Source organism: Rhinolophus sinicus, chromosome 16 (assembly GCF_057876585.1).
Source record: "Rhinolophus sinicus isolate RSI-liver-muscle chromosome 16, RSI-T2T, whole genome shotgun sequence".
In the NCBI taxonomy this organism is placed as follows: Eukaryota; Metazoa; Chordata; class Mammalia; order Chiroptera; family Rhinolophidae; genus Rhinolophus; species Rhinolophus sinicus.
Genome location: NC_142516.1, coordinates 47490433 through 47515208, shown reverse-complemented (window position 1 = coordinate 47515208; position 24776 = coordinate 47490433). Strand labels below are relative to the sequence as shown.

Here is a 24776-nt window from a genome sequence, read left to right as displayed (position 1 = left end):
CTTCTAATTCTTACTCTCTATTGTCAAGCCAAACTGATCTACTTTCTATTCCCTGTACACCACCTGTGGGGTTGGCTCAGTGCCTCTATTTATGCTCCTTTGAACTCCACATGTCCACAAGTCCTCAAAAGCCCATTGTAAATGTTACTTCTTTCGTTCAGTCTTTCCAATTCTTAGGTGATAGGAATCCATCTCCTACGAGAATTGCTTGTATTTTATCTGTGCCATTCTTACGATGCATCACTTTTCCCCTTGCATATCATAAAAAATATCAAAATACTATACACTATTTACAATATATTTTAATTATATTTTAACAAGCACCACTAAAGGCAGGATTTAGCATTAATTTTCATGTTTTCTTCTCCAAGTGCTTAATACAAGGCTCCCCAAAACATAGACAACAGGAGTTCCATACATGTGTTGACTACATGGAAGGAGGCATGGCACCAATCCTTTTGTAGCAGAGGAAAAAGGAAACGGGTTTATTACAGAGTAGGTCCTGAACCCACGTAGCATTGCACTTATGTGCTCATGGGGATACTTGTACCCACGTGTAGTTCAGGGGTCTCCACTGGTTCTTGATCATGGTCTGTCTCCCTTCTTTGGCAGACACCGCTTGCAATATAATGCGTCTTTGTGTGATTAGAAAAGTATGGTGGACACACACAGGGACAAGTGTTCTCAAAGATGGCATTTCCTATAGGCTGTAATGAAACACATGGTCATTCAGTTCCTTTCCAGCCTGAACATTCTGGTTCCAGTCTCTTCTCCATATGGAATTTCCAAGGCATGGTTAGTGAGGGCCGGCCACTGCACAGGCTCACTAGCTCTTCTGGTAAACCATTTCAGGGACGGGGTGGGGCTTCTCTCGGTCCACTGTCCTCACATAGTTTTTCACTACGCATGTTAGTTTGACTAGCTTTATCCCATTTCTCAAATAAATGTATTGTTTTCCTCATTGATCTAAGTTGTTTTAAATTCACCTTATTCCACCTTAGAATAATTTTTTAAAAAAGTAGATGATTAGCTTTTTTCTTGCTCCAAGATGTATCTGTGCTTCTGAAGATTGAAACTGGTTAAGAGATTCATAATTATTCACTCTCAATTCAAACTGTATTATGAATGCACCTTTGTATTTCCTTAAAGTGGCGAAGTAGGAAAGTGAGCACAGACATTACAGTTGCTTAATTATGTCATGAAAATGATAATGGCCTGGGACTAACACAGTATTTCATATACACATTTATAACGGATTAGATTAATACCAAACAGAGTATCCCTCCAACCGAGGGGTGCTTTTATTATTGGGGGGGGGCACACAAATAATTCATTTTATCACCATCAAAAGGGCTCTAAACTTCTGAAGCCAGGTTCTCAAAGAAAAAAAAAAGACCAGTTAATTATGAATGAGTCATCATTATAAGGTGAGATAATTTATCATCTGAAAAAGCTGATCTATAGACAGAGGTTATCTTTTCCCTTTTGAAACAGCCTGACAGTACCTAATTGAAATGCATTATAACTTGTGATGGACAAACGAGGGAACATGTTCTTCACTCCCCCCTCTAGGTCCTTTCAACCCTTGATGGTCTTCTTGTACTTTTATTCCCAGGCCACCTAATCTGAGACCAGTGAGCAGAAAGAAATACCAAACTAAAAGAAATAATTTTAGTTTGTGTGAAGAGATGCAAAACTATTTGCTGTAATAACACATTACCAGCTCAGAAGAAGAGCCATCATTTCAGAAGGGCTTACTATGGGCCAGGCACTGGACAGTATACATTATGCCCATTACCTCATTTACTAGCAGAGCAGTTCCTCATGTGCAAGCTACTAATTTCCATTCATTTTCATGAGCATCATGGAAGCAAAAGATACATCACAGAGCAAGAAATTAGAGGCTCCCGTGCCCAAAGTAACTCATTTATTAGAACACAGAGAATGAGAACACAACGTTGCTGGAGAGAAAGCAAAGAACACAGCATCTTTCTAAGTGATCAAGTGGCCTTTTCTCTCTGCAGGTCGTCTGGGACTTCCCAGCAACAGGCAAACCTGATTCCCTTTCTCCCATCTTGGGTACTGTTCATTCTGATCTATTCCCGCTCTGCTCACTGAGTACTACTGTCATGGGAAACACAGAGGACAACTTACAATCGGATAGGACTAGGAGAAGAAACGCAGAAACAAAGCAGTAAACATCATTTTGAAGCCTGAGGATTCACCTACCTCATCGTCATGACACTCAAATTGGTACATCCAAAAATTCTCCATCTTTACAGGTGCTTTGCGGGCAGCAGGGCCAGCTCTGGTGCATCCACTTGTGAGCTGAGGCTAACTCCTGACCTCTGTGTCTGTCTGGTGGCTTGTTTCCAGGGGTGTTAGATGCCCCAGTCAATAATGCAACTTGTAACAGGAGCTGTGCCCACCTCCCAGGGCATCTGACCCATCAGCATTAACGCCTTGGTGCCTGCATGGCCTGGGGAAGTCATGTATCACAGGTCGAGCAGCATCACCTGATGTTTCTGAAAAGAAACATCTACCTCTCCTGGCGGCAATGCCTACTATTTCTGGGGAAAATAAAATCAGTTCTGAGGTGCTTTCACACACTCTAAACTCTGCTATGTTTATAGAACCTGTGAAAAAAGCACCCAGCTTATGTGGAAGGAAGGGGCGGAGTTGGGGGAAAGAGGCTCTCTCAAGACCTGCGTTGGAATGCACCTGGGCACAGGTTGCGAGTTTAGAGAACATTGTGGTCAGCCAAGGCCTGGGCTTCTGGGGACACAGGCCGCTGGAAGTGGCCCTTCACTGCCAAGGGGGATGCAGCAAACCAGCTACACAAACACAGAAACGAAAGCTGCCCCTGGGGCCAGTATGGTGTGACCCAAACCAAGAGGTAATTGAACCCAAATTGGGTTCAAGAGCTGGACTGTATCTTCTGGTCCTCAGCAGACCAGAGGAATGCCAAGACAAATACGGGTGGAACTGGGCTGGAGGTAGCTCACGGAAACTGAAGTAGGCAGGCTGGTTCTGAAGGAAGAAGACAGGTGGGACAGAGAGGCCTCCCAGAGCCAAACTATCTTTTAAAGATCCACGGCAACGGGGAAGGATGCGGAAGCACGAAAGATGAGAGGCACAGAACTGCCAAGAGACGTATCCTGAAGGATGGCGTCAGCCTCCTTTCGCACCATACCCTTTATCAGGCATGCTGACAGGTCTCTGTCTGAGTCCTCCTGTTTACTTAGCAAGTTGTGGTAGAGTCATAAGGTAGAAAAAAGAGAAACAAAAGACCTGAACAACCCACAGATGGAAAATTCATGCATGCTCGTGGACAGTTTCCTGTCCAGCTGTGGACAACTCTTTAGGCTGGAGTGGAAAACAGAGTCAGACGGCAGGTGTCCGTGGGCACTTCCCTCTCCCTCCTTTCTGGGGCCAGTGCTTCTTACCACTCTTGCTGGCAGTCAGATCGCACCACCTAAAATCCTGGTCAGTCTAATGTCCCTGTTCAAAAAAGCCCTTTTCAAAATGGTGAGCAGTACAGGAGGTATTTCTTCCTAATTTATAGCACGGGGCATCTCTTAAAAGACACTTTCTTCTTTCCATTGATTATTTAAAAGATAGAAAATCTCTGGGTGTTGATTCTCCAGTATCCATATTGAACACCCCCTACCATTTAGCTCTCTCCAACTCATGGGAGAATTCATTTCCCCCAACTATCACTCTTAAATTGTGTTTTGGTTTGCATCCATGAACTACTTAGGACAGGCTGAAGCCATGAGAATCTTCATGGCTGCCGTGGAAAGCTTGTAATTTTTTCCATTATTAACCAAAGAAACACCATCACACCTAAGACTTAAAATCACTAGATAGACTACCAAAAAACAAACAAACAAACAACCCACTGGGCCTTCTGGAAAGTTACAGAAGGTGTCTTCACATAGTGGAGTGATAGAATTCAAAATTCTTTTCCTGGCTCTATTATTTTCACTCTTTCCTTCCCTTTAATGTTCAGTCTGCACCTGAAACCTGCTTAATTATTCAGCACTGCCTTCTCCATGCCCCATCAATAATGGATAACACCTGTGATGGAAAACTTGACCGGCAGCAAGGAGGTGGATGAGATGGGAGCAAAAAGAATTGGATCCACGCTCCACCCCCGAGGGAGAAACCAAGGCACCGAGATGTCAGCCAGCCTCAAGGCCTGTTCTCTCCACACCAGCAAGACCCCTTACCTCTGCCTCTCAACCTTTTTTGCATCATGGCCCATAGAGAAATGATAATGTTTGTACCACATACTGGGTCAACTGGAAAAGCTCTGGAGCCCCAGATGAAGCTGCTGGGGTAGAAGGCAAATTCCCAGTGGCCCAGGTCACCCCCATCCCCCAAATTCAGGGGGGTTATCAGCACACTGGTTGAAAAGCTCTGCCTTAACTTACAAAGGAGTCTTTACAGCAAATTCTTTGGACACTGGCAATCCCTTGTGAATAAAGTGAAAATCCTTCTACTTATGAAAAATCCATGTGGACATACTTGTTCCTTCAGGACAATCCCTCGTCTTTCCCATTTTCACAGGCCCTCCGGAGCCCCAGCTTTCTCTGACATAGCCGCCTGCCTCACCTCTGTGCTGGCTCATTCCCCTGGCTCCACTATGTTTGTCATTTCAGAATCTGCAGATCTGCCTATTCTCAGCTAGACAACAAAATATATGCAGCCTAGAAGTTGGGAGTGGCTGACAAGGCCAGCTGGGGAGGACACACGTGGCCAGCAGCAGCTGTGTCCCAAGGTTTTCAGCCCAGCAGCTCTTTGCTGGCACAAGGTAATGACAGACAACAAACATGTTAGGCAGACTTCTCAGATGGCCCCCAGTGATCCCCACTTCCCGATATTCAGACCCTTATGTACTCCCCTACCTATGGAGGGAGTGTGGGCTAATGACTTATTCTCAGCAAGGGTGATGCGATGCCACTCTGTGATGGGGTGACCTCCATCTTGCTATCGGACTCTATGGCCTTCTTGTGTTGCATAATTTATTAAGCAAGCTGCCATGTGGGAGAGTGCCCATGTGGCAGAGAACTGAGGACACCTATGACCAACAGTCAGTTGGGAACTGGGACCCTTAGTCCAACAGCCCATGAAGAGCTGAACCCTGCCACAAAGCACATGTTCTTGGTAGTTCTTTCCCCAGTTGAGCCTTAAGATGACCAAAGGCCACTGACACCTTGATTTCTGCAGCTTCTGAGAGACCCTAGAGCAGAAGGCCAGCTAAGCTACGCCAGATTCTTGACCACAGAAACTGTGAGAAAATCAATGTGCTTTGTTTTATGCCACTAAGTTTTGGGCAATTTGTTATGCAGCAGTAGATAGCTGTAGCTAAACCACCAAATAAGGCTTCCGATGAAAGCCTCAAAAGCAGAGGCAGTGTGGAGGTCTGGCTGAGGGTTCGACAAAGGACTAACCTAGAGTTGACCATAAAGTCCCCAGGCAGGGCCTGTGTCCATTTTAGCCACCGCCTGTATCCCCGCTGCTGCTATATCACGTTGGGCACACTGCCTGATCTATAGGAGGAACTTGAGAATATGTGTTGAATGAGTAGATGATAAACCATGAGATAGGCTTTCAATTTGTGACTAGAGACAGTAGTCACCATTTCCTCTGGTTCACTGACAAAATGACAAACAGCACAGCTTTGTGACTAGGCCCTATTTCTTGTTCATAGACAACGTCCTGTATGAAGCGGGTGCTCGATTAAACCGAAAAGTGTTGCCAAGGGAACAATGATAACAAGTCAACCTGATCACTTTATGGCACTTTGCATGGCGGATGGTTGAGAACAGCATGCTATTCCTTCGATATCATTCACTTCTCTAAGGAGAGGTGTCCTATAGGTTCTGAGGTCTGTTTGGAGACATACACGGGGGCCCATTTTTGCTGTCCTGACAGCAGATCCTTTGGTTCAAGGGTTATGCTTCTGGATAAGCTTCTGGGATGTTGACCTGGAGGGTCTGCCAGCCAACCTTTTTCTAAACAGTCTGAACCATCTAAGAGAATAAAGTTGGTTGCAGTGCCAATACTGGGATGTCTACTCTTCCACTGCAGACCAGGAGAAGAATCTGAGATAAGGATGCATGAGGTCTAGTCCTTTTCAGGCCATAAGAGGACACAGAAGGGAGCTAACTATCCTAATTCCCCCCCACACACAACACACACACACACACACACACACACACACACACACACGCCAAGAATACATCACATTCCAGCTAGGAATTGATCCAGTTGGGGAAATCAGGCCCCAACAGAACACAAATTTATCCTAAAGTCTGTCTATTGGACTTCAGATCCCATTTCAACTCCGTCCTTTGCTATGCAGATCCTGGAAAAACTATGGCTGGCCGTATCTCCCTGAGAAGGTGTGGATCAGCAAGAGAAAACCTCTCCTTTCAGAATACCTTAACAGGAGTCTCACAAAAACAACCCTCCAGCAGTAAAACAGTTCTTTTTACTTGTCCTTATAAGCTTGAGAACACAACCAGAAGGTCAAAAGGGTAAGATGCTGCTAACAGCCTTAATGAATTAGTATGTGCATTTGACCTCAGTCAAAAGCTTCCTAGCAACAGTAAAAGCCAAAACAAAAAACAAAACATGTGGGCTAATGCTGAATTAAGGACAGGGAAAAGGGAGAGAGGACAGGGAGGAGGTGACGTCAAGGAAATCGAGGCCCAGATACAGCCAGGGAGCTCCTCCGTCCTCTTTACATCGTTGTGTTTTTTTTTAAAGGTGGGCACAAAAGTGCACGTGAGGAGGGCAGGTGTGAACATCAGGCCCTCACTTCCCAGGGTTTCGACAGTATCTCCTTCTCAGCAAGAGAGTGGCTGGTTTGTGACTAAGAAGTGTTAGTGCTGCACCGGTTTCCTGCCTCAAAATACTTTTTCCAATTGGTCTTTGGAAATGGAGGTGCCAATAAAAGGTAAATATTATCTGAAGGGGGTCATGTGTGTTGCCATTATCACTAAATAGCAGTTGTATTTGATTTAATCAAACCAGCGCTAGAGAGAAAGGCTGACAATATACTGCTATTTAAGGTGGAAGTGGAGACCTTGGGTCATTTTGGAGTGCGTGAGCAGGATTGGCCGTTAGCACAGTGAAAGCATGGAAGGGACCTGAGCTGAGGGGGAACAACCTCGAGAAGGTGAGGAAGAGGTGCTAATGGCCAACTCCCCCTAATTCAGTTTGCTGTTGACCAAACCCTAACTGTTAAGTGAGCTTTGACCTACTGAGGCAACTAATACACCAAACTTGTGATTCTGATTTTACATTTCCATAGAGAATGCAATGATCTACAAAGCCATTTTCTCCCATAGTCATCCCAGAAGATAAATCTAATCACTCATTTTACTGATGAGGAAACCCAAGCTGAGGAAGAAAGCAGGTGACCAACTCAAGGTAACTGCAGCAGGTCAGCTGTAGGGCAAATGTTTACATACAGCGAATACTTGCTGAGCATCCGCTGTGTGACACAGAGGAGGAGACCCTATGCCTTCACAAGACTGAGAGTGAATTACAGAGGCAATAGACGAATGCATGTGAGACAAGTTAGATAACACGATGGTGAGAATCAAGTGTGAAACTGTAGCCCACAGTGTAAGTCGGTGGTTACCATTTGAGTAGGCCTCAGAAATACTGAGACCAACACCCAACCTCCAGAGAGGCTAAGCAGAAGTCCGGATTCCTGGAATCTGTCTATTGAAAGCCTGGCCCTGACTGTATTGAATAGGGGGACGTGATCTGGGTGGAGGTGACAGCCAGTGTCCTAAGAAGTATAGTATGGAGGCAAGGCTGGATACACAGAAGTGTATTTTGAATTTGTAAGTACAAGGTCAATGAGCAAGCCAATAATGCGTGTAAGGGGCGGAGGTGCTCCTTACATGTCACAGGAGCCAGATGGTCTCAGTTCAGTGCGGTTGCCTCATCATAGCTGCAATTTATACGAGAGAATTACTTACTGAGGGCATCTCCTCGTCTTGCCCAAGACAAAGGCCATTAGACATCCAGGATGATTTGCCCTCTAAAGCTCTGTGACATGTGCCAGACAGTGACTGGCAGGTCAAAGCTGCAGGGTCACATAACCTAGTTATTTTCAGCCACGCCATCTGGGAAACTGAGGTCAAAATACCTAGGCCAACTCCAAACTGCCTTGGATCCATTCCCAAGCATCCCACTGGCAGGGTCTGACCAACTAAAGAGGTCAACCAGGCATGCCAACCAGACAGTTGAGAGCCTGTTTCTCAATATGGGGAAAAGCAGGAGAGAGAAACTGCCAGTGGGCATCTTCAGGAGAGTGAGGTGGCCTTTGTGGAAATAAAACAACACCCTATCACTGCTCTCAAGAAAGTGGTCAGCGAAAACTGTGTTTCAAAGAAAGTGGACTGAGAAACTATATTTTTGTATTAAGAATATATTGCCAAGTTACACTTGCAAGGGAAGTAGTTCTTCTCATTCTGAAGATGATGTTCATAGATAAATCACATTTCATAATTCCCCAGGACTACTTGGGCCCAGAATTTAATTGGGTTACATATGGAATTCAATTATCTAGGAGATATCTGTTCCTCTCCCTGCACCTTCCCTTCCTCCCCTATACAGCCCCAGTCCACTTATCATAGAAAATGTCCAGAGAGCACAGTTGGGGGGAGCTGACACAATTTTCCAAAAGACTTCTGGGAAGTGTCTTGAGCTCCAACTTATTAAGCAAGCGTGTCAGACACCCAAATGGCGGTCCAATATGCTGCGTTTCTATCTGGAAAGTGTAACAAAATTCTCTCTGACTAAATCGTCTATTTTCTTCCCTGCAGCTTGTCCTGTCACTACTTGACACAGTTTCAGACATACACTGACTAGTGAGACAATCCATTAAAAAGCTGAGAAAGATTCCCTTTGGGAGTGGAGTCAGGTAAAGAGAAAAAATTGAAGACTGGGAGTTAAAAAAAAGCAGTCTTTCCCATCACTGCCTTTCATGCCATGAGCACGAAGTAACTGCAGCCCTTGCCTTCTGCTGTGGAGATCACTGGACAAGTTTGCTCTGGTGAGTCCAACATGGCTATGGTCTGATGTCAGTGGGCAGACACCTGTCCAGCCCCGCGAACAGGGTCTGCCTGGAGCTGGACTGACAGGTGAAACTCTAAAGCTGAGCTACAATAACCAGAGATAATACTTTAAATCCAGGAGGAGAGAGCAAAAAGCACGCATTCTCCTACCTCCTTTTGTTTTCTCATGACTGAAATGAATTATCTGTTCTCCCATAGGGACTCAAGGTCGAGCCTTTCCCTTTTGAGGTTGTAACAATAAGATCATTACATTTTTAAAAAGTTACCCTGGTCACATTAGGTCCTCGCAGTTCATAGAAAAATGGTTCATTTTTTTTTGTTGTTGTTGTTGTTGACAACTAAATTCTCTTCTGTTGAGCATTACTCCCCATTGGCAGAGATATGGAAATTTATTGCTGATCCTAAGTTGCAGAATTGGCCATTAAATGTAAAGGAAGTAATCTTGAAAACGTTTCATTTTAAAAGTAAAAAAACAACGAACTTAAGTAAGTATACAAACCTGAGGAAAAATGAATGCATCACATCTGACCTCCGCAAGCATCACTCCCACTGCACTTATTAGTATTCTTCCTGCGATTCATCCCACACAGGTTCAGTGATTTCCAAACTCTAGCCCATTATCAAGCCCACAGCTCCTGAACGCTTCAGGTTTTTCATTGTCAAGGAGCAAATCCACTTAACAATTAGGGTTCTTCACCTTGAGTGGTTCAGCCCCCGCCGTGACCTACTTTTTACTTCTTCACTCCTATGTGTGTAGTGTAAGCCGAATGGAAGTGTGTGTGCTTAATACATATGCAAACACAGCATGAAATTAAAATGAAAAACTTAGAATATTTATCTTACTATGTATTAGGTTGGTGCAAAAGTAATTGCAGTTTTTGCAATTATTTTTCACCTTTTAAACCACAATTACTTTTGCACCAACCTAACAGCATAGTTAACATAGCAGTCATTTCCTATAAATTGTATACATACTATACAGAAGTTTGCCTTTTTCTATGTTTTCAACAGACAGTAACAATGAAAGGATCCCTTTGTACAGTGAGTGATCTCTGAATAACGATTCCAACTCTTTTAAATTTTTCATTTAAGGTAAATAAATACATGAACATAGTTTTAAAAGTCCAACAATACTGTATGGCTTATGGCAAACCCCGAGGTCCTCCTCCCCACTCCACGGTCCCACTCCTAAGTCTTTCAGCATTTCTTCTGGCATTTACTTTGATACTCACAAATAGTGTGTTTAATACTGCCTCGCCTTGATTTTTCAATTTAGACATTATTTCTTGGCTTCTACTATAAAAGATTAGGATTTATCACTTTTATACTCTACGCTCCCTTATCCTCTCAGTATTACAATGTTTGGTTAGTCAATAGTCGGTGGTTGCATCCTAAAGACTGCACACATCCTCGTCCTTGCTGAGACACACACATTACATTACTACATTTCATGGCTGTATCACAATTGTTTCTAGTGAGGTAAAGAACTGAACTGTTTTTCCCTTTGCTTAGTTTTCAGTGTACTGATCAATAATTTATGCTAAACTCTCCTAAACGGAGCTAAGATTCCTCTCAGTACAATAATATTAGGAAATCTCTCGTTTTCACTTTCTGGAAACCTCCCTGGAGCCCTCCGAGCTTCGGTCCACACTGGATTGGTTGCTGCCTTGGCCTTCTACACAGCTGTCCTCTGGGATCTCCTGGCTCATCACCTTGGGGAGTTTGCCTCTTTCCTGTGTTGGATCCCGTTTTCCAGATCTTGCAACTTCTTTCTTGATTTATACTCCCATTTTCGGGGAGCAACTGTCTATTAGCTTCCCCGAGAAAGGGGATACAAGAGGCACATTTTCTGGGACACCCCCATCAATGAAAACATCTTCATGCTTAACTGGAATTTAGACTGGGTACAGGCCTCCCAGTTTCCAGGGTGGCTTTTGAGAAGTCCAACACCATTTTGATTCCCGATCATGTGTAACCTGCTTTTCTCTCTCTGAAAGCTTGTAGGATCTTCTTTCTCCCTTCTGTTCTGAAATTTCTGTGGGTCTTTTTTATTTCATTGTTCTAGTGACCCAGTGTAATCTTTCACTCAGGAAATTCTCCTGTTTTTTGGTTCTAGGAAACAATCTTTCATAATTTCTCCTTTTAAAATCTATGTTCCTACTACCATGTTTCCCCGAAAATAAGACCTACCCCAAAAATAAGCCCCAGTTACGATCGTCAGCCAGACAGACACATTTAGTACATTATGACAATGTTCCAGAAGATGACATGACTGTATTCGAATAAACATAGATTGTTGTACATGAAAAAATAAGACATCCCCTGAAAATATGCCCTAATGAGTCCTTTGGAGCAAAAATTAATATAAGACCTGTTCTTATTTTCGGGGAAATATGGTATAAGACTCAGTCTTATTTTCGGGGAAACACAGTGCTTGCCATCCTTTTGCCCTAATTGTTCTCCTTTCTTGATGATTTCTTCAACTTTGTCTTTTACTCTTCCTAGTACTGAAGGATTTAAAAATATTTAAATTTCTGTCGTATTTTTAGTTTAAAAATTTGCAGGGACTATTCTTTTTTAAAATGGCATCCTATTCTAATGTAATGGCTCCCTTGTCCTGTCCGACCTTTCTGAGCATATTGATGTGTTTCATAGCTTTCTTCTGCATTGAGCGCTGCCTTCATTTCTCCACGTTCCTTTCTCCACTTGCTTTTTTTGTCTTTGTCTTCCATGTCTTTCTTCAAATGTCCAGTGGTCCTTGGATGTCCACTCACATTTAACTGATTCCCCAAAAGCCCACTGGGGGATCCATGTGTGGCAGTAACCTTCACTGTGGGCTGATCAGATGGGGACTCATGTCCTATGCTGGGAAACCCCCAAACATGTGTATCTGAAGGTCTCTTCTCTTGGGACTGCTTCCTCAGAAAGGAATGCTCTCATGTGCCAGGGGCTGGGGGCTGGCGATGGGCGGGTTCTAAGCCTGACAGCTAAGAATTCCAAGGCTTCTCAGAGTCTCACTGCTTAGGAGGCCCTTTGTTCATAGGTGCCTAATTCCCCTTTTCAGCTGTGGCTGGTGTCCCCAGAGCCAGCACTTGTCTGGTTCACCCTTTCCTCGTAGTAAACCTCCCGTCTTTTGTAGGGCTGGAGGAGTAACCTGTCGGCATGGGCTGAGAGGACCTTGAATCTAATGTCTCCGGTGACAGACTTTCAAACAATCCTCTATTTCCAGCCATAGTCCTGCCATCCGAGGAATCTGGTGTCTCAAATTCTCAAACTTTTCTTGGGGGTTCACAGCACAAATCCTCACAGTCACTCGGCAATGGAGAGAAAACAGAAACCTCATCACTGTATTAGTCAGTATCCGTCAGGCTCTGCTGTGGTAACAAACCCCCCAAACCCCCAAGGCTTAGAACAACAAAAGTTGATTCCTCTCTCACACTACATGTCCATGGGGTCAGCAAGACGCCCTGCTCATCACGATCACTGGGGACCCACGCTGATAGAGGCTCTGCGTCTTGTGACAACACCATCTTAACCTGAGGCTTCAGGGGAAGAAGACTGCTCTCAGCCGCTCCTGCCTAGAAGCAGAATAGCACTTCATGGCGCCTATTTCGTTGGCCTTGGCTACCTCCTAGGGGATGAGGAAGGGCGGTGTAGTCCTCTCTATGCTTGAAAGAAGAGACAGCTGGAAATACTGGGAGCACTAATACCTACCACAATCGGTCACCACTTTGCTGTTCTCAGCTGCTGCTGTCTCCTGTCATATGGTGCTTGCGGCTTCACATACTTTTATTATTTTACTGTTATCTGAGTGCTGCTTTAAGAGGGAGCAGAGATAAACACAATTTCAATCTGTACAATATACCACTGAAAGTAGACAACACCGTTCAATTTACGCTGTGTGCTGCTGCCATCCATCTCTCTGATCTACTATGACTCTGTTCTCAGAATGACTTTGTTCCCTATAAAAAGATCGGTCGGCTGTGAACCATTTTAGATCTGGTCATTCATTAACAGTATTTTTCAAGAATGGGGTTGGGAGGCAGTTTTCAAACATATATCTGGAAAAGAGAAATTCTTTACTGGAAGCAAAGCACTAATAAGTATTGTTTAAATTTTCAAAAAACAAATTATTTTCCCCCCAATATGGAGCGTCTAGTATGTGTTCATACGTTCTTGCTAATGAGCAATCCTATTTTTGCATTCTGAACAAGTCATCAGCCGACAAATGCCAGTTAGCTCCAAGGGAAGAGAAAAACACTGAAGTTCTGAGAGAAGTAAAAGCAGTGTTAAAAGTAGACTTAGCTATCAGCAGTTCTCTCTGGCAAGTGCTAGTACAGGTATTTTTTACTTGCTTCACTATAGTTTCTGATCATGACAATTTGTACTAAGAATTGCAGGACCACTTCTCCAGATCTGCAGAACATAACCATAGTAGCGCAGCCCCTTTGTTAAAACCATACCTGTGCTAATAAAAGAGTTAAGTCCCAAAGCCACAGATCTTATATGGGGAAACTGCCCAGATGACAACAATTTTTTTCCCTTTAAATCAGTGGTTCTTAATCTTTCACATCTTTAAGAATCGCAGAGAGAATTTACAAAACAAAGCAAAAATAACAAACAAACAAATCCCAGATCACTGGATCCCACTTTAGGGGTCCTGATTTGAAAAGGAAAGGCAGAAATTTCTATTTTTAACAAATATCTCTTGGACAGACTTCAGACCACACACTGCTTTCAATAACGCTTTTCTATTCCCCACAAGAGCATACATGGAATGAGCATTCAGTAAATAATTTTTGATGCTGAGGTGGAAATCAACCAAATGTATATATTACTTACAGCTGAATTTCTGACAGTATGAGTTTCTAAAGCATCGTTCAATACTCTATAATTAATTCTACCTATGGAATGAAACACTGTGCAAGAGGGTTAAGTTGCTGTCCTTGTTCAAGTGAATAGAAGCAAGTCCCCAGCCCTAGTGTAGGCTGTGCTGTGGGTTCATCATGAGGCTGCAGAGGCCAGGTGGTTAAGGTGGTGCATGTGAGAAAGCAGAAGGAAGAGGCCAGCATCTGGATGCGGTGCTCCTGCAGCTTTTTCTCTGAATGGCTTTCTAAGTTTCTAAAACAATGTAGAACCTGGCCTCCTGCCAGCTCCCTACTTTTGAAAACCCGCTCTATTTTCACTTCATTTGCAAAATGCTTGCTGCATTCCCTCCCTTCTAGCCGGGAGGAGCCTAGAAATAGCTAGAGGTCATGGGGAAGTCTACATGTGAGCCCATCTGTTTTGAACCATTTGGACGTGGAGTCTGAAAATAGGAGAGAGATACAGAGCATTGGGGAATTAACTGACCCAATGCTGCCCCCTTGCTGGGGAGGATGGAAAATGCTTCTGGACCAGTTTCCAGTCCTTCCTTAAAGGCGTCAGCGATTTAATCAGCTAACATCGAATGTTGACTGTTACTAAAAGAGAAGGTGAACGTACCTCTGACCTTCATAGCCCTTTCTGAACAGCTTCCAATAATGGTTTCTCACTCCAAAAGATATACTGAGAAACAGCCGAGTGCAATCATAAAATGCAGAATTAAATGAAATTGAATGTAACCTCTTGAGTCTTCTCTTACTCCAAGTTCCCATTTTAAATGAAACTGCTTAAAAATTTTTCAAGAGAATGGAAAAGTGAGAGTCGGAGCAGAAAGACAATCTTTATAACCAGGTAGTGGGGCAAAGGTTAGTCTTCTTGATTTATTTTGAATAGATTGTGACACCCAAGTTTGCCATGTTATCAAATTTCTTAGGTATTTCAAAAATGGCAAATAAAATGTTGACAGGGACAGCAATAGTTTTCTGTAGCTTCTCACAAAGAAGCACAATTCAGCACAAACAAAAAACATGTCTTTTGGGATATGAGAAAGACATCCTGGTAGCACCAGAAGTGAAAATTAAGCACTTCCTGAAAGCCACAGTAAGGCTCAGGTGGGTGAACAACTGCAGAAACTCCTGGCAGGAAACGGCTCTGAAATAAAGGGCTCTGAAATATTTCCGGCAAAGAGGCCAGACAGTCTGTCAGGGGTTGCTTTAAGGCAGTGGCCTCAAACCGCGGTCCTTAGACCAGCAATATCAGCATCATCTGAGAACTTATTAGTGACACTGTTGAACTTCACCTGAGCCCCGTGATCCTAAAAGACAGCGAAGGTTAAGGACACCCCCCTCCACCCTTTTGTGTTCTGGAAACAGCTTACTGCACAGAAGGCCCCTTCCCACATGACTTAGATGAGACTTGCACATGCCCCCTTGTTTACCTATGACAAGGCCAGACAAGTTCCCATTCTTTACCTGACAAGTGATTAGCTGAACTTCGGATCAATCAGAACAAAATGCTTGTTAACCAATCCTTGGTTAAGCTTCTCTCCTTCCTCCAGATCCTTGAATTCTGGCTGGTTTACAGTCCCTCCTCAACAGCCCTTTCTAACAACAGGCTGGTCTCAAGCTAAAACTGTTTCTCATCTTCATTCAAGCCATGCTGCTTTCCTCCTACTTTCTCACACCTGTCCTTTCTAACCTTGTTTACGCCTCCTCCCTATGAAAAAAAGCCCTTTTTGCCGAACCCTAGAGACCGCTGCAGATCTCATAGTCAGATTCTCCTATTGCAATAGTTCTCCCCCATTACAACAATACCTTTCTCCCTTTTGCAACACCCCTTTCCAATAAAGTCTCCCATTACTCCACCTGGACTTGTTTTTCATTTGACATTAGAAATAAAAAAGCTCAGGCCCCACTCCAGACCTTCTAAATGAGAAACGAGTGTGTGTGTGTGTGTGTGTGTGTGTGTGTTGGGGGTGGGGGCGGGTGCGCCTAGAAATCCATCCCGGAACAAGCGCTCCAGGAACAGTTTGAGAGCCGCTGATTCACAGCAATCCCTCTCAAGTATGACAAGCGCATTCAACACTAACTCCCAGCCACCTGTGTTTCACTCGAGTTTAAGTGCAAGCAATTTTTGAGGCTTACGGTGGACACATTTTTAGCGTTCCCACGGATCCTTTGTCTCATAAAGCCGTTTCCCAATGAGAAGGTCACACAGCACCCGTCTCCCGTCCTGGCCGCGCAAGGGGCTGAGCAAGCCCGAACCCGCACGTACTTACATCTCCATCCCCCGGCCTCTGGTCGTCGCAATCCCTGGTGGGGCTAATGTCCTGACGCATGACCCAGATGGGCTCTTTGGGCTCGTCGGGGGTGTAAGGCGAACGGACGGTCCTGGTTTTCACCTCTTCGATGGCCTCCTTGATGTCCTTGATGGCCAGCGAGATGGCATCCCTCTTCTCTTTGCTGTACCGCTGCACCGCCTCGCCGCCGCCCGTGGTGCCCGCTGCCCGCTGCTGCCCCGCCGGCACCTGCAGCCCGGGGCTGCTGGGGCGGACCCCACCGGGCGTGGAGGGGCGCTCCAGGTCCTGTTCGGCCTCGGGCATGTCCTCGGCCGCCTTGTCCAGGCTCTGGGAGCTCATGCTCTGCTTGACCTCAGCCACGATCTGGTCGATGTCCTCCTCCTGCTCGTAGCTGTCCATGCGCGGGTAGGGCGCGAACTCGGCCTCCTTTTCGGGGCTGTCGGACTCGCCGTCGGAGCGCTCATCATAGTGATGCAGCCGCGCGCCCAGGGCCTCCTGGCGGTACGCGGCCGCCTCATCGCGCTCCTGCTCGTACAGCCGCAGGCCGTCGCGCGCCTCCAGCTCCGGCGCGTCCCCAATCTCCTCGTACACGTGCTCCTGGAGGCCCCCGTAGTCGGCGTAGGGCTCGGCGTACGGCTCGTCCTCGCCGCGGTGGAAGAGCCGGTGCGTGTACACGTAGCCCGAGTAGGCCGCGTTCATCGCCTCCTCGTGCTCCAGCGAGTGGAAGTGCAGGTGGTTGGGCAGCGCGCGGCGGTGCGTGGCCTCGGCGTGCTCGGCCTCCGCCTGCTCCGTGTACTCCTCGGCCTCGGGCCGGTACTGCACGGCGTAGGCGCTCTCGTCCTCGGGGTCCTGCGCGCGCTCCGCGTCGTAGCCGTCGCGGGCCGCCGCGATCACGTCGCCCTCGGCCGTGTCCGTGTGGTTGTGGAAGCCGCTCTCCGTGCTGGCGGAGCGCGCCAGGCACTCTCCGCGCTCCTCCTCCTCCTGCGGCCCCGGCTGGGCGCGCAGGTCCTCGACGGCGCGCCCGCGCGGGGGGCGGCCCGCATAATGCTGCTGCTCGTCCTCCACCTCCGGGCGCTCCAGGTCGGCCTCCACCGACTCATTCACCTCCCCGCCGGGCACCTCGTCGTTCACCTCCACCTCCGCGGCCCCCTCCAAGTGGTTCATGGTGGGTGTCGGGGACAGCTGGGAGAGAGGCTGGGCCAGCTCACTGCGCTCTCATTTTGCTCCACCCGGCTGGAAAAACAAGAAGGGGAGGAGGGGAGTTCAGTGGTTCAGCTGTAGTCGTGAGCTGAGCATCAAGATGGCCGTAAAAACAGCTGCTATTGATCCCTTCTGAATCCGGGTCAATTAAAAAAATGATTGCAAAGTTAAGCTCAATCTGACAGCACACAGTTCATTTTCTTTGTAGCCCTTATCGTCACTTGTAATTACATATCTACTTGTTTAATTGCTCACTGGCTCTCTCCCTTCCCCACCCCTCAGACTGAGAGACTCAGGAGCATTTTGTTCCCCACCACGCTTACTATTCAGGGTCCATTTCTGACATATAGGAATACAGAGTACTACTAAATTGAATGGGCCAAATGACACACTTTCCATCTGTTAAGGGATAAATCTCTCTAAACTAGGATCCTAGACAACTTGAGAAACAATTCTGTAAATAAATTTCAAGAGAAAGAAATCTTAAAATGTTTGGAAGCCATTGCTGTCAATACAAATAAGCAGCCATTCTGAGGGAGGCGATCAACCACCAGTGGGTTCTCGTCCTGTCATAACTGGCTGTTATCTTGGACAAGTGGCTTAATTTTCTGGACTTCTGCTGTGAGACTGGACTCATTTCCTACAGCAGGCTGTTAACAGCTGTTACACAGGGAAAAGAGACTCCGTGGTCAAATAAATTTGGGAAATGCTGACTTTGAGTTGTCTTTTCATTGTGAATATTCAAGGGGAGGAAGATACAGGGTGAAGGGGTTTCCAAACTTGTTTGACTAGGAAACACTTTTTCCCTAGAGGTCAGAGTTCTGACAAATACACTTAAAGAAACACTGACTAGCTCACTTCACCCATACACCCTGGATCTAAAATTCTATGAATTACCATTACAACTGGAATAGATAACATGGCTAATTTCTTAAAAATATAGGTAGGTCTCTACCTATTTCCAGAGGAATTTGTAGCTACAGAGATAGATTTGGATTCTGCCTCTCTCAATTCTTCTTATCACAAAATAGCTGTATAGCATAATCTGAGTCCAGTGTATGGAAATAAACCCAAAGGATGTAAAGAACAACAAGACAGGCAGGATCCCTATGATTTTAAAACATCTGTGGTAAATGGGTTCAACAATATGTGTAAACTCTTCTCACAGTATTCTTTTGGAGCGCCCATGTCACAACTGGACAAAATGGATGGGAAGTGAACTCTTTAATAGCAGAAAACTCCAGGGGGACCAGGGACATCTGACAGACACCCTAATATTGGGATGCAGTAGATTCTACCCAACTTCACAACCACAGCAATTTCCTTCAAGCGCTATGAAGAGCCCAGTAATAAAGGAGGCCATTTTGTAGCTACCAAGTTCCCCTTCAAGCAAAAGTGTCTCCCCGCTCCCGCCATTCTTTTGTGGATCTACCCCTGACTGACACGTGCTGGAAGAAAACAATTATGGTTTCATAGAGATGATCAATCCTTATTACTTCCCTTTTTGACAAGAGTGCACCTTCATACACATTAGATTCAGTCTCCTTTGAAAAATCGTGGCCTCTTTTCATTAACCCCTGAGCACAGTGACTATGGACTAGGTATAAGAAATCTTTCCAAAAGCAAGTGTGAGTCTCCATTCAGACTTTGAGGGATAGTTAATGATCTGAACAGAAGAGGCAAGCAATTGTCCTGGGGCCCCCTGGTTAAGTGGCCTCCCATGGACCATGGAAAATGCAAAACAAATGTTTAGTTTGATACAACACGTGAGCAAGAACGGTCTACCCATGTTTTCTTTCTAAGGACTCCTGGAAAAGACAACAGATTGAAAACTACATTAATGTACAAATCGAAGTCTGATGAAGACAAAGCATGTGTTCACAGAGAGGGACACTAAGCTCCCAAACACTTCTCCCTGTCGTGTGTCCGCTACGTGTGTTCAGTGTTGGAAATACCATAACCACCCAAAGCACCCCCAGGGCCAACAGTTCATGGTAATCACATGCACAGCCGACCAAAACAGTGTCTTCAGTGAAAATAGATGTTTCTATTTTATATGTATCAAAAATAAATTTTAGTTTATTCCGGGTTAAAATCGTATTTGACTAGCAAAAGGTGCTGTGTCATAGCACATTTATTGATTCAAAGGAAATGGGATTTCTATGCGTGTATGAGTACATACACTAAATCATACTGAGGAAAATTACACGAAACCTGTTCTTTAGGAAAGAAAATACTATTACAATAATGTCGTTTGGTACAGTGGCGCTTTCTACTCACTGAGTGCATTCTCCTCACACTCCCATCCCCAACCCTCAGGGGAGTATTTATGCATGGAGTGTTGATACTTCACTCAATGTCATGGTTTCAAGAATATAGTTTGGGTTGTGGTATTGGCAACATGTTAATAACAGACATTGATTTGCGGGATTTCCCTCGGACAAAGGCAATGAACAACTTTTAAAGATGCAGCTGACACCGGTGGTCAGGTCCATAGGTAGCACATGAGAGAACTATTCCCCATACCCTGGCAACTTTGGGGGTGGTATTTATCAAAGAATATTGAGGCTATTTTGAATTAATCCTAGGTTATTGTGGGGGTATATATTGGTATAACCTTTCTGAAAAGCAATTCGACAAGATGAATTAAAACCTTCAAAATGTAACATGCCTTTGCCGCATTGAGATTTCTACTTATAGAAATCTCAAAGGCAAAACTCAGATATGGGTAAAGATGTTGTGGGGACAGAGCCCGGAGTGCAGTTTCCAGGCTCTTGGCTTCACGTGGAAAGGTGCTGGCTCAGGTAGTAAATGGCTATCAACTGTGACTGGATGGCCATCAGCTGTGGCTAGTTGGCCGTCAGCTGTAACCACTGAGTCATTGGCCACTAATATAACTGCTGTGACTACGCTAGCAGCAAAAATGGGGGCTAGCAAGAAGATGGTGGCTGAGCTAGCAAGAGCGGATTGCAATTAGCACGGCGGATTGCAGCTAGCAAGTGAGGTTGGTTGGCAGAGAGAAGTGGTTGCGGATAGTGTGGCTCCTGCCTCCTGTGTGTCCAACCCAGCTGCCAGTGAGACTATAGTGGTATAACTCCCCTATCTACGGCTCCGTGGGTGTTCCTTTTTGGCCTCAGCATGTCCTGCGTTCTTATGTGGGAAGTGGGACCAGAGACCCCACATGACACCTCAAGAAATCCTGCATAACAGATGTTTTTCATGGTATTTGCTTACAAAGCAAAGATTATAAACACTAAATATTAAGTGCTAACATTTATTAAGTATCAATATGTACAGTCATAGTGCGATCCAGGAAGATGTGGGTTTGCTTGCTGGGTAGCTCCATCTGGTGTTCTCACAACACTCAAACTCAACCTGCCACAGCCGAACAAATCTCTTCATCCTCCCTCCTCACCCTCGCGGCCAAACCTGGCCCCCTTCCTATATTTCCTACATGAGTGAATGGCACTACCAGATACCCAGTCGCCCAAGCCTCAAATCCAGGAATCATTACTGACTTGTCTCTTTCCCTCACCTCCTTCCCCAACCTGGTGAGTGTCTTGCATCATCTTCATTGCCACTGCCTGGCCTTGGTCCATCTTGCCTACACAATTGCTTCCTTCACTAATTCCCCAGCCCCCTCTAGTCCATCGTCCCCACTGCCAGCCTGATGATCTTTCTAAAAAACAAATCTCAACCCCATAACCCTCTTTCTCAAACCCTTCAGTGATCCCCGTCTACTGCACAGCACAAATGATTAGCCAACTAGATAGTAGGCATTTTTTACATAAAGACCCATTTCTACGTAACGGCCTATGTAATTCTCACACCAACCTGTGAAGAGAGTACTCTTCTATTCTCCTTACAGAGAGTATTATCAGCTCATTTAAAAATGAGGAAATAAATAGAGGCACAATAAGGTTAGGGGATCACCCCGGTTACACACCTGGTAGCGATAGAACTGGTAGAACTGGTGTCTGACCCCCGCTTTCTAGCTTTAGGCTCTGGGTGTGTGAGTGCTACTCCTGGCAAACAAAGCTCCCTCGGCTTTATCTCCACAATTCACCTACACCTTGTATTTTAACACCCCTGAGTCCTGAGACTGGACCTAACTGCCTTCCGCATCCTCAGCATATTTGTTACCTATGACTTCTCTATGGTGAAACTTTCTCGTCTTTCCCAGAGCAAGTTCCTATCTGAGGCGTGTCAGCTCCAGGCAATGTCCCAGGCACTGGGACAGGGCAGTGACCAAGCCAGATTCCAAGACCAAGCTTCCTCAGGAGCTTCTCTGAGGAAGCTCCCCATTCTAGTGCATGAGGAGGTGAAGGGAAAGGAGAGGGGAACAGTCATTCGTTATATTAACAAACAAACAAGATGACCTCAGATAGTTAAAAGGTCGATGGAGAAAGTAAAATGGGGTAATGGCATAGAAAGGGACGGAAGAGAGGGGGTTATGTAGCTAGTGGCCAAAGGAGGTGATATTGGAGCTGAGGCCTGAATGATAAAGAGGCAGCCAAGTAAAGATCTGAGGGCAGGGCCCTGAGGTGAGAAAGGACTTGCTTTGTTTGAGTATAGAAATAATATTTGTGAAGTGAGTAAAAGATGGGGTGGCGGGAGATGAGGACATAGCATGGGAAGGCGCCAGCAGGACAGGGGCTGGTACCCCAGGGTGGGGGGTTTGGGTTTTATGTCAAGTGCAGTGGCACGCTGCTGGGGATTTTTACGCAGGGAAGTGATAAGGCCTGATCAATACCTCCCTTTGTCCCTACTATACTTAGTCTGCTATCTATCTATCTATCTATCTATCTATCTATCTATCTATCTATCTATCCTTCCATCTATATCATTATTATATATATGGTACCTGTTATTCTGAGTAACAATTCTTTAGAAATACGAAGTCCTTGGGAAAAGACCTGTCATTTATCTTTGATTCCCCAGTGCCAAGCACAGAGGGTACTAGAATAGTAGGTAGTCAATAAACGTTTAGTGATTAAAAAGGACAAAAAAATTTTCTCCCCTAATATCTGGGGACTTCTAGACATTGGCATGCTTAGCCTTCAGAGGAGAACTCATTTCTTCTTTCTGTCTTAAATCTTTGCTGCCGTCCTCCACCCATCTAACCTCATCCACCTTCTCACGCTTTAAGTGCCCAAAGAACACTAGTGATTAAACATCTTCCTACATTTGAGCGTGCTGATCCAGTTGGCATTTATTGGACATGTACCAGGCAGGCACTGTGTGCGGCAAAAGGGATACAGACGTTTCTAAATCATGGTTCCAGCCCTCAAGGGCAGACAGCTCCAGTAATTATAATTACTGGTGATATGCACAGAAAAGAAACAGGTTCAAGCGACAGAAGGCGCGTAGAGTTAAAACAACAGCAACTGTATCACCTTTGTGAATCGTGTAAGTGCTGCTCTTCTCACAGGTTCTGCATTTCATAAGCTCGTCAGCATCCTAGGAACTACCGCCTAAGAGAGGAGGGCTTGTGTCCTTGACTGTGACCCAGGTACCTCTGGAGGCTGCGAGAGTAGGAGCAGGAGCAGCTGGTTGAAGAAAATCCCTCCTCTCTACCAAAAGCAGGATGACCTGGAATACACAGGCAAGACAGTTCCCTCCGCTGGAGCCCTACTCAACACGGAGAGGGGTGCTGTGAAACCTTGGCGATAGGAGTGAGGGAATCCAGGCTGCCAGTAGTGAAGCACAGATGGCTCTGACCCCTGGTTCTGGAATGTTCTGCAGCCAGACTGGAAATGATGAACAAAGGGAGGCAACTCCACGGCAGTACACCATTTAGCAATAAAACATTTCACGATTCAGCAGTTGAATCCGGTATCTCATAATGTTATCCAAGGAGGCTCATGTTGGTTTGGGATTAATAGAGGAGGAGACTGTAAATTACTTTGGTTTATCTGCCCTTGAATAGTCACTGATAAGAATTTCCCTTTTAACACATTCAGAAGTAGTTTTAGAAGAAGAGTCTAACTGAAGACAAAATGCAATGTAAAAAAGAACAAAAGGAATTATACCCGGTTGTTAACACAAAGGGTATTGTATGTTGGGGGCGGGGTGGGGTGGGGTGGGAGGTGGGGGGTGGTAGTAATGCAGGTGTAGGGAAAACACATAAAGGCAGAAGGCAGAGAAGTGGGAAGACTGTACTAGCCATCCTCTCCCCTGAAAAAACTAGAATGAACAAAGTGATTCCATTTATATACATTTTTATACTTTTGCATATATTTAAGAAGTACAATTACTTCCCGGGGACTTCATGAATGTTCCTGATCTCCCCCCACAGGAGTTGGAAGGAAAGTCTTATTTCTTGGGATGACAGCCTGTTTTAATTCACCTGCCCATGTACTGTTCCAGGAAACACGGTATCTGCCACCAAGCTATTGGAGGGGCCCACGATTGACCCTGAGACTATGGCGATATATTAATTTTCACAGGAACAAGTAGTGGTTTCCAAGCAAGACTATACCCTGGATGTAGTGTGTACACAGACACACACACACACACACACACACACACACACACACACACAATCTGCATAGGCTGGGAGATTAATGGTGCTCATTAAAAAAAAAAAAGATGACAGAATAAGAATACCCAGGTTTTCTTATCTTTTCTACCCTATAAATACGTTTTCTTTCCATGAAATAGAGGAATTGCAAAACACCTATAGGGAATCCAAAGGACATCAATACCCCCACTCAAAACGTTAGCACTTCTAAACACAATGCATCTATTCATAAGAGTAACATATAGAAGATGGAAATAAAAAAGACTAGAGTTCATTAAAGCTTAATCTCCTTTGATTCATTTGGAAATTAAATGTAGTAATACTGGGAGCCAAGATGGATACAGAACACACATTTCTCCTTCCTAAATCACTTCCAGTTTAAATAGGCTCACATGGTCAGAAAAAATCCTTCCTCACAGAGCATCTTGCCTCAGCAAACTATTACTTTGTGTCCCCTAATATCCTTGTGCCTGAAATTGTAGAGCATGGCTTGGCAGACAGTATTGGTAATGGTTTCAGAGTGAACTGAACACCCGAACCCGAGTGTTGCTGAATGGCTAGATGGCAACCTGAGCGAGGTCTCTGATTGGACCTCAGGGCTGTGTCCTTGACACTATCCTGAAGACATGGGAGCTAGCCATCTTCAGTTTCCCCTCCAGATCCATTCCATGCCTCCTTCACCCTGTTCTGTGCCCTGCGAGGTTGGCCCCTTTGGGCTGTATCCATAGCTCCTTGTTCCTCTGGCTGTTCTTTCGGTTTGGCCAATGGGAGCTCTGCTGGGATATCA

The 24776-nt window shown here is 45.2% G+C and overlaps 1 protein-coding gene across 5 annotated transcripts in view; it reads right to left on the bottom strand.

Moving 5' to 3' along the window:
• The window catches only part of APBA1 (amyloid beta precursor protein binding family A member 1), a 189707-nt gene that overhangs the window by 47397 nt on the left and 117534 nt on the right, over window positions 1–24776 (bottom strand). For all 5 annotated transcript variants that reach the window (XM_019730532.3, XM_019730551.3, XM_074330535.2 and 2 more), the window contains exon 2: window positions 16246–17499. In XM_019730532.3, the coding sequence (XP_019586091.1) occupies window positions 16246–17430 (1185 nt within the window). In that variant the 5' untranslated portion in view covers window positions 17431–17499. The remainder of the gene's footprint in view (window positions 1–16245; window positions 17500–24776) is intronic.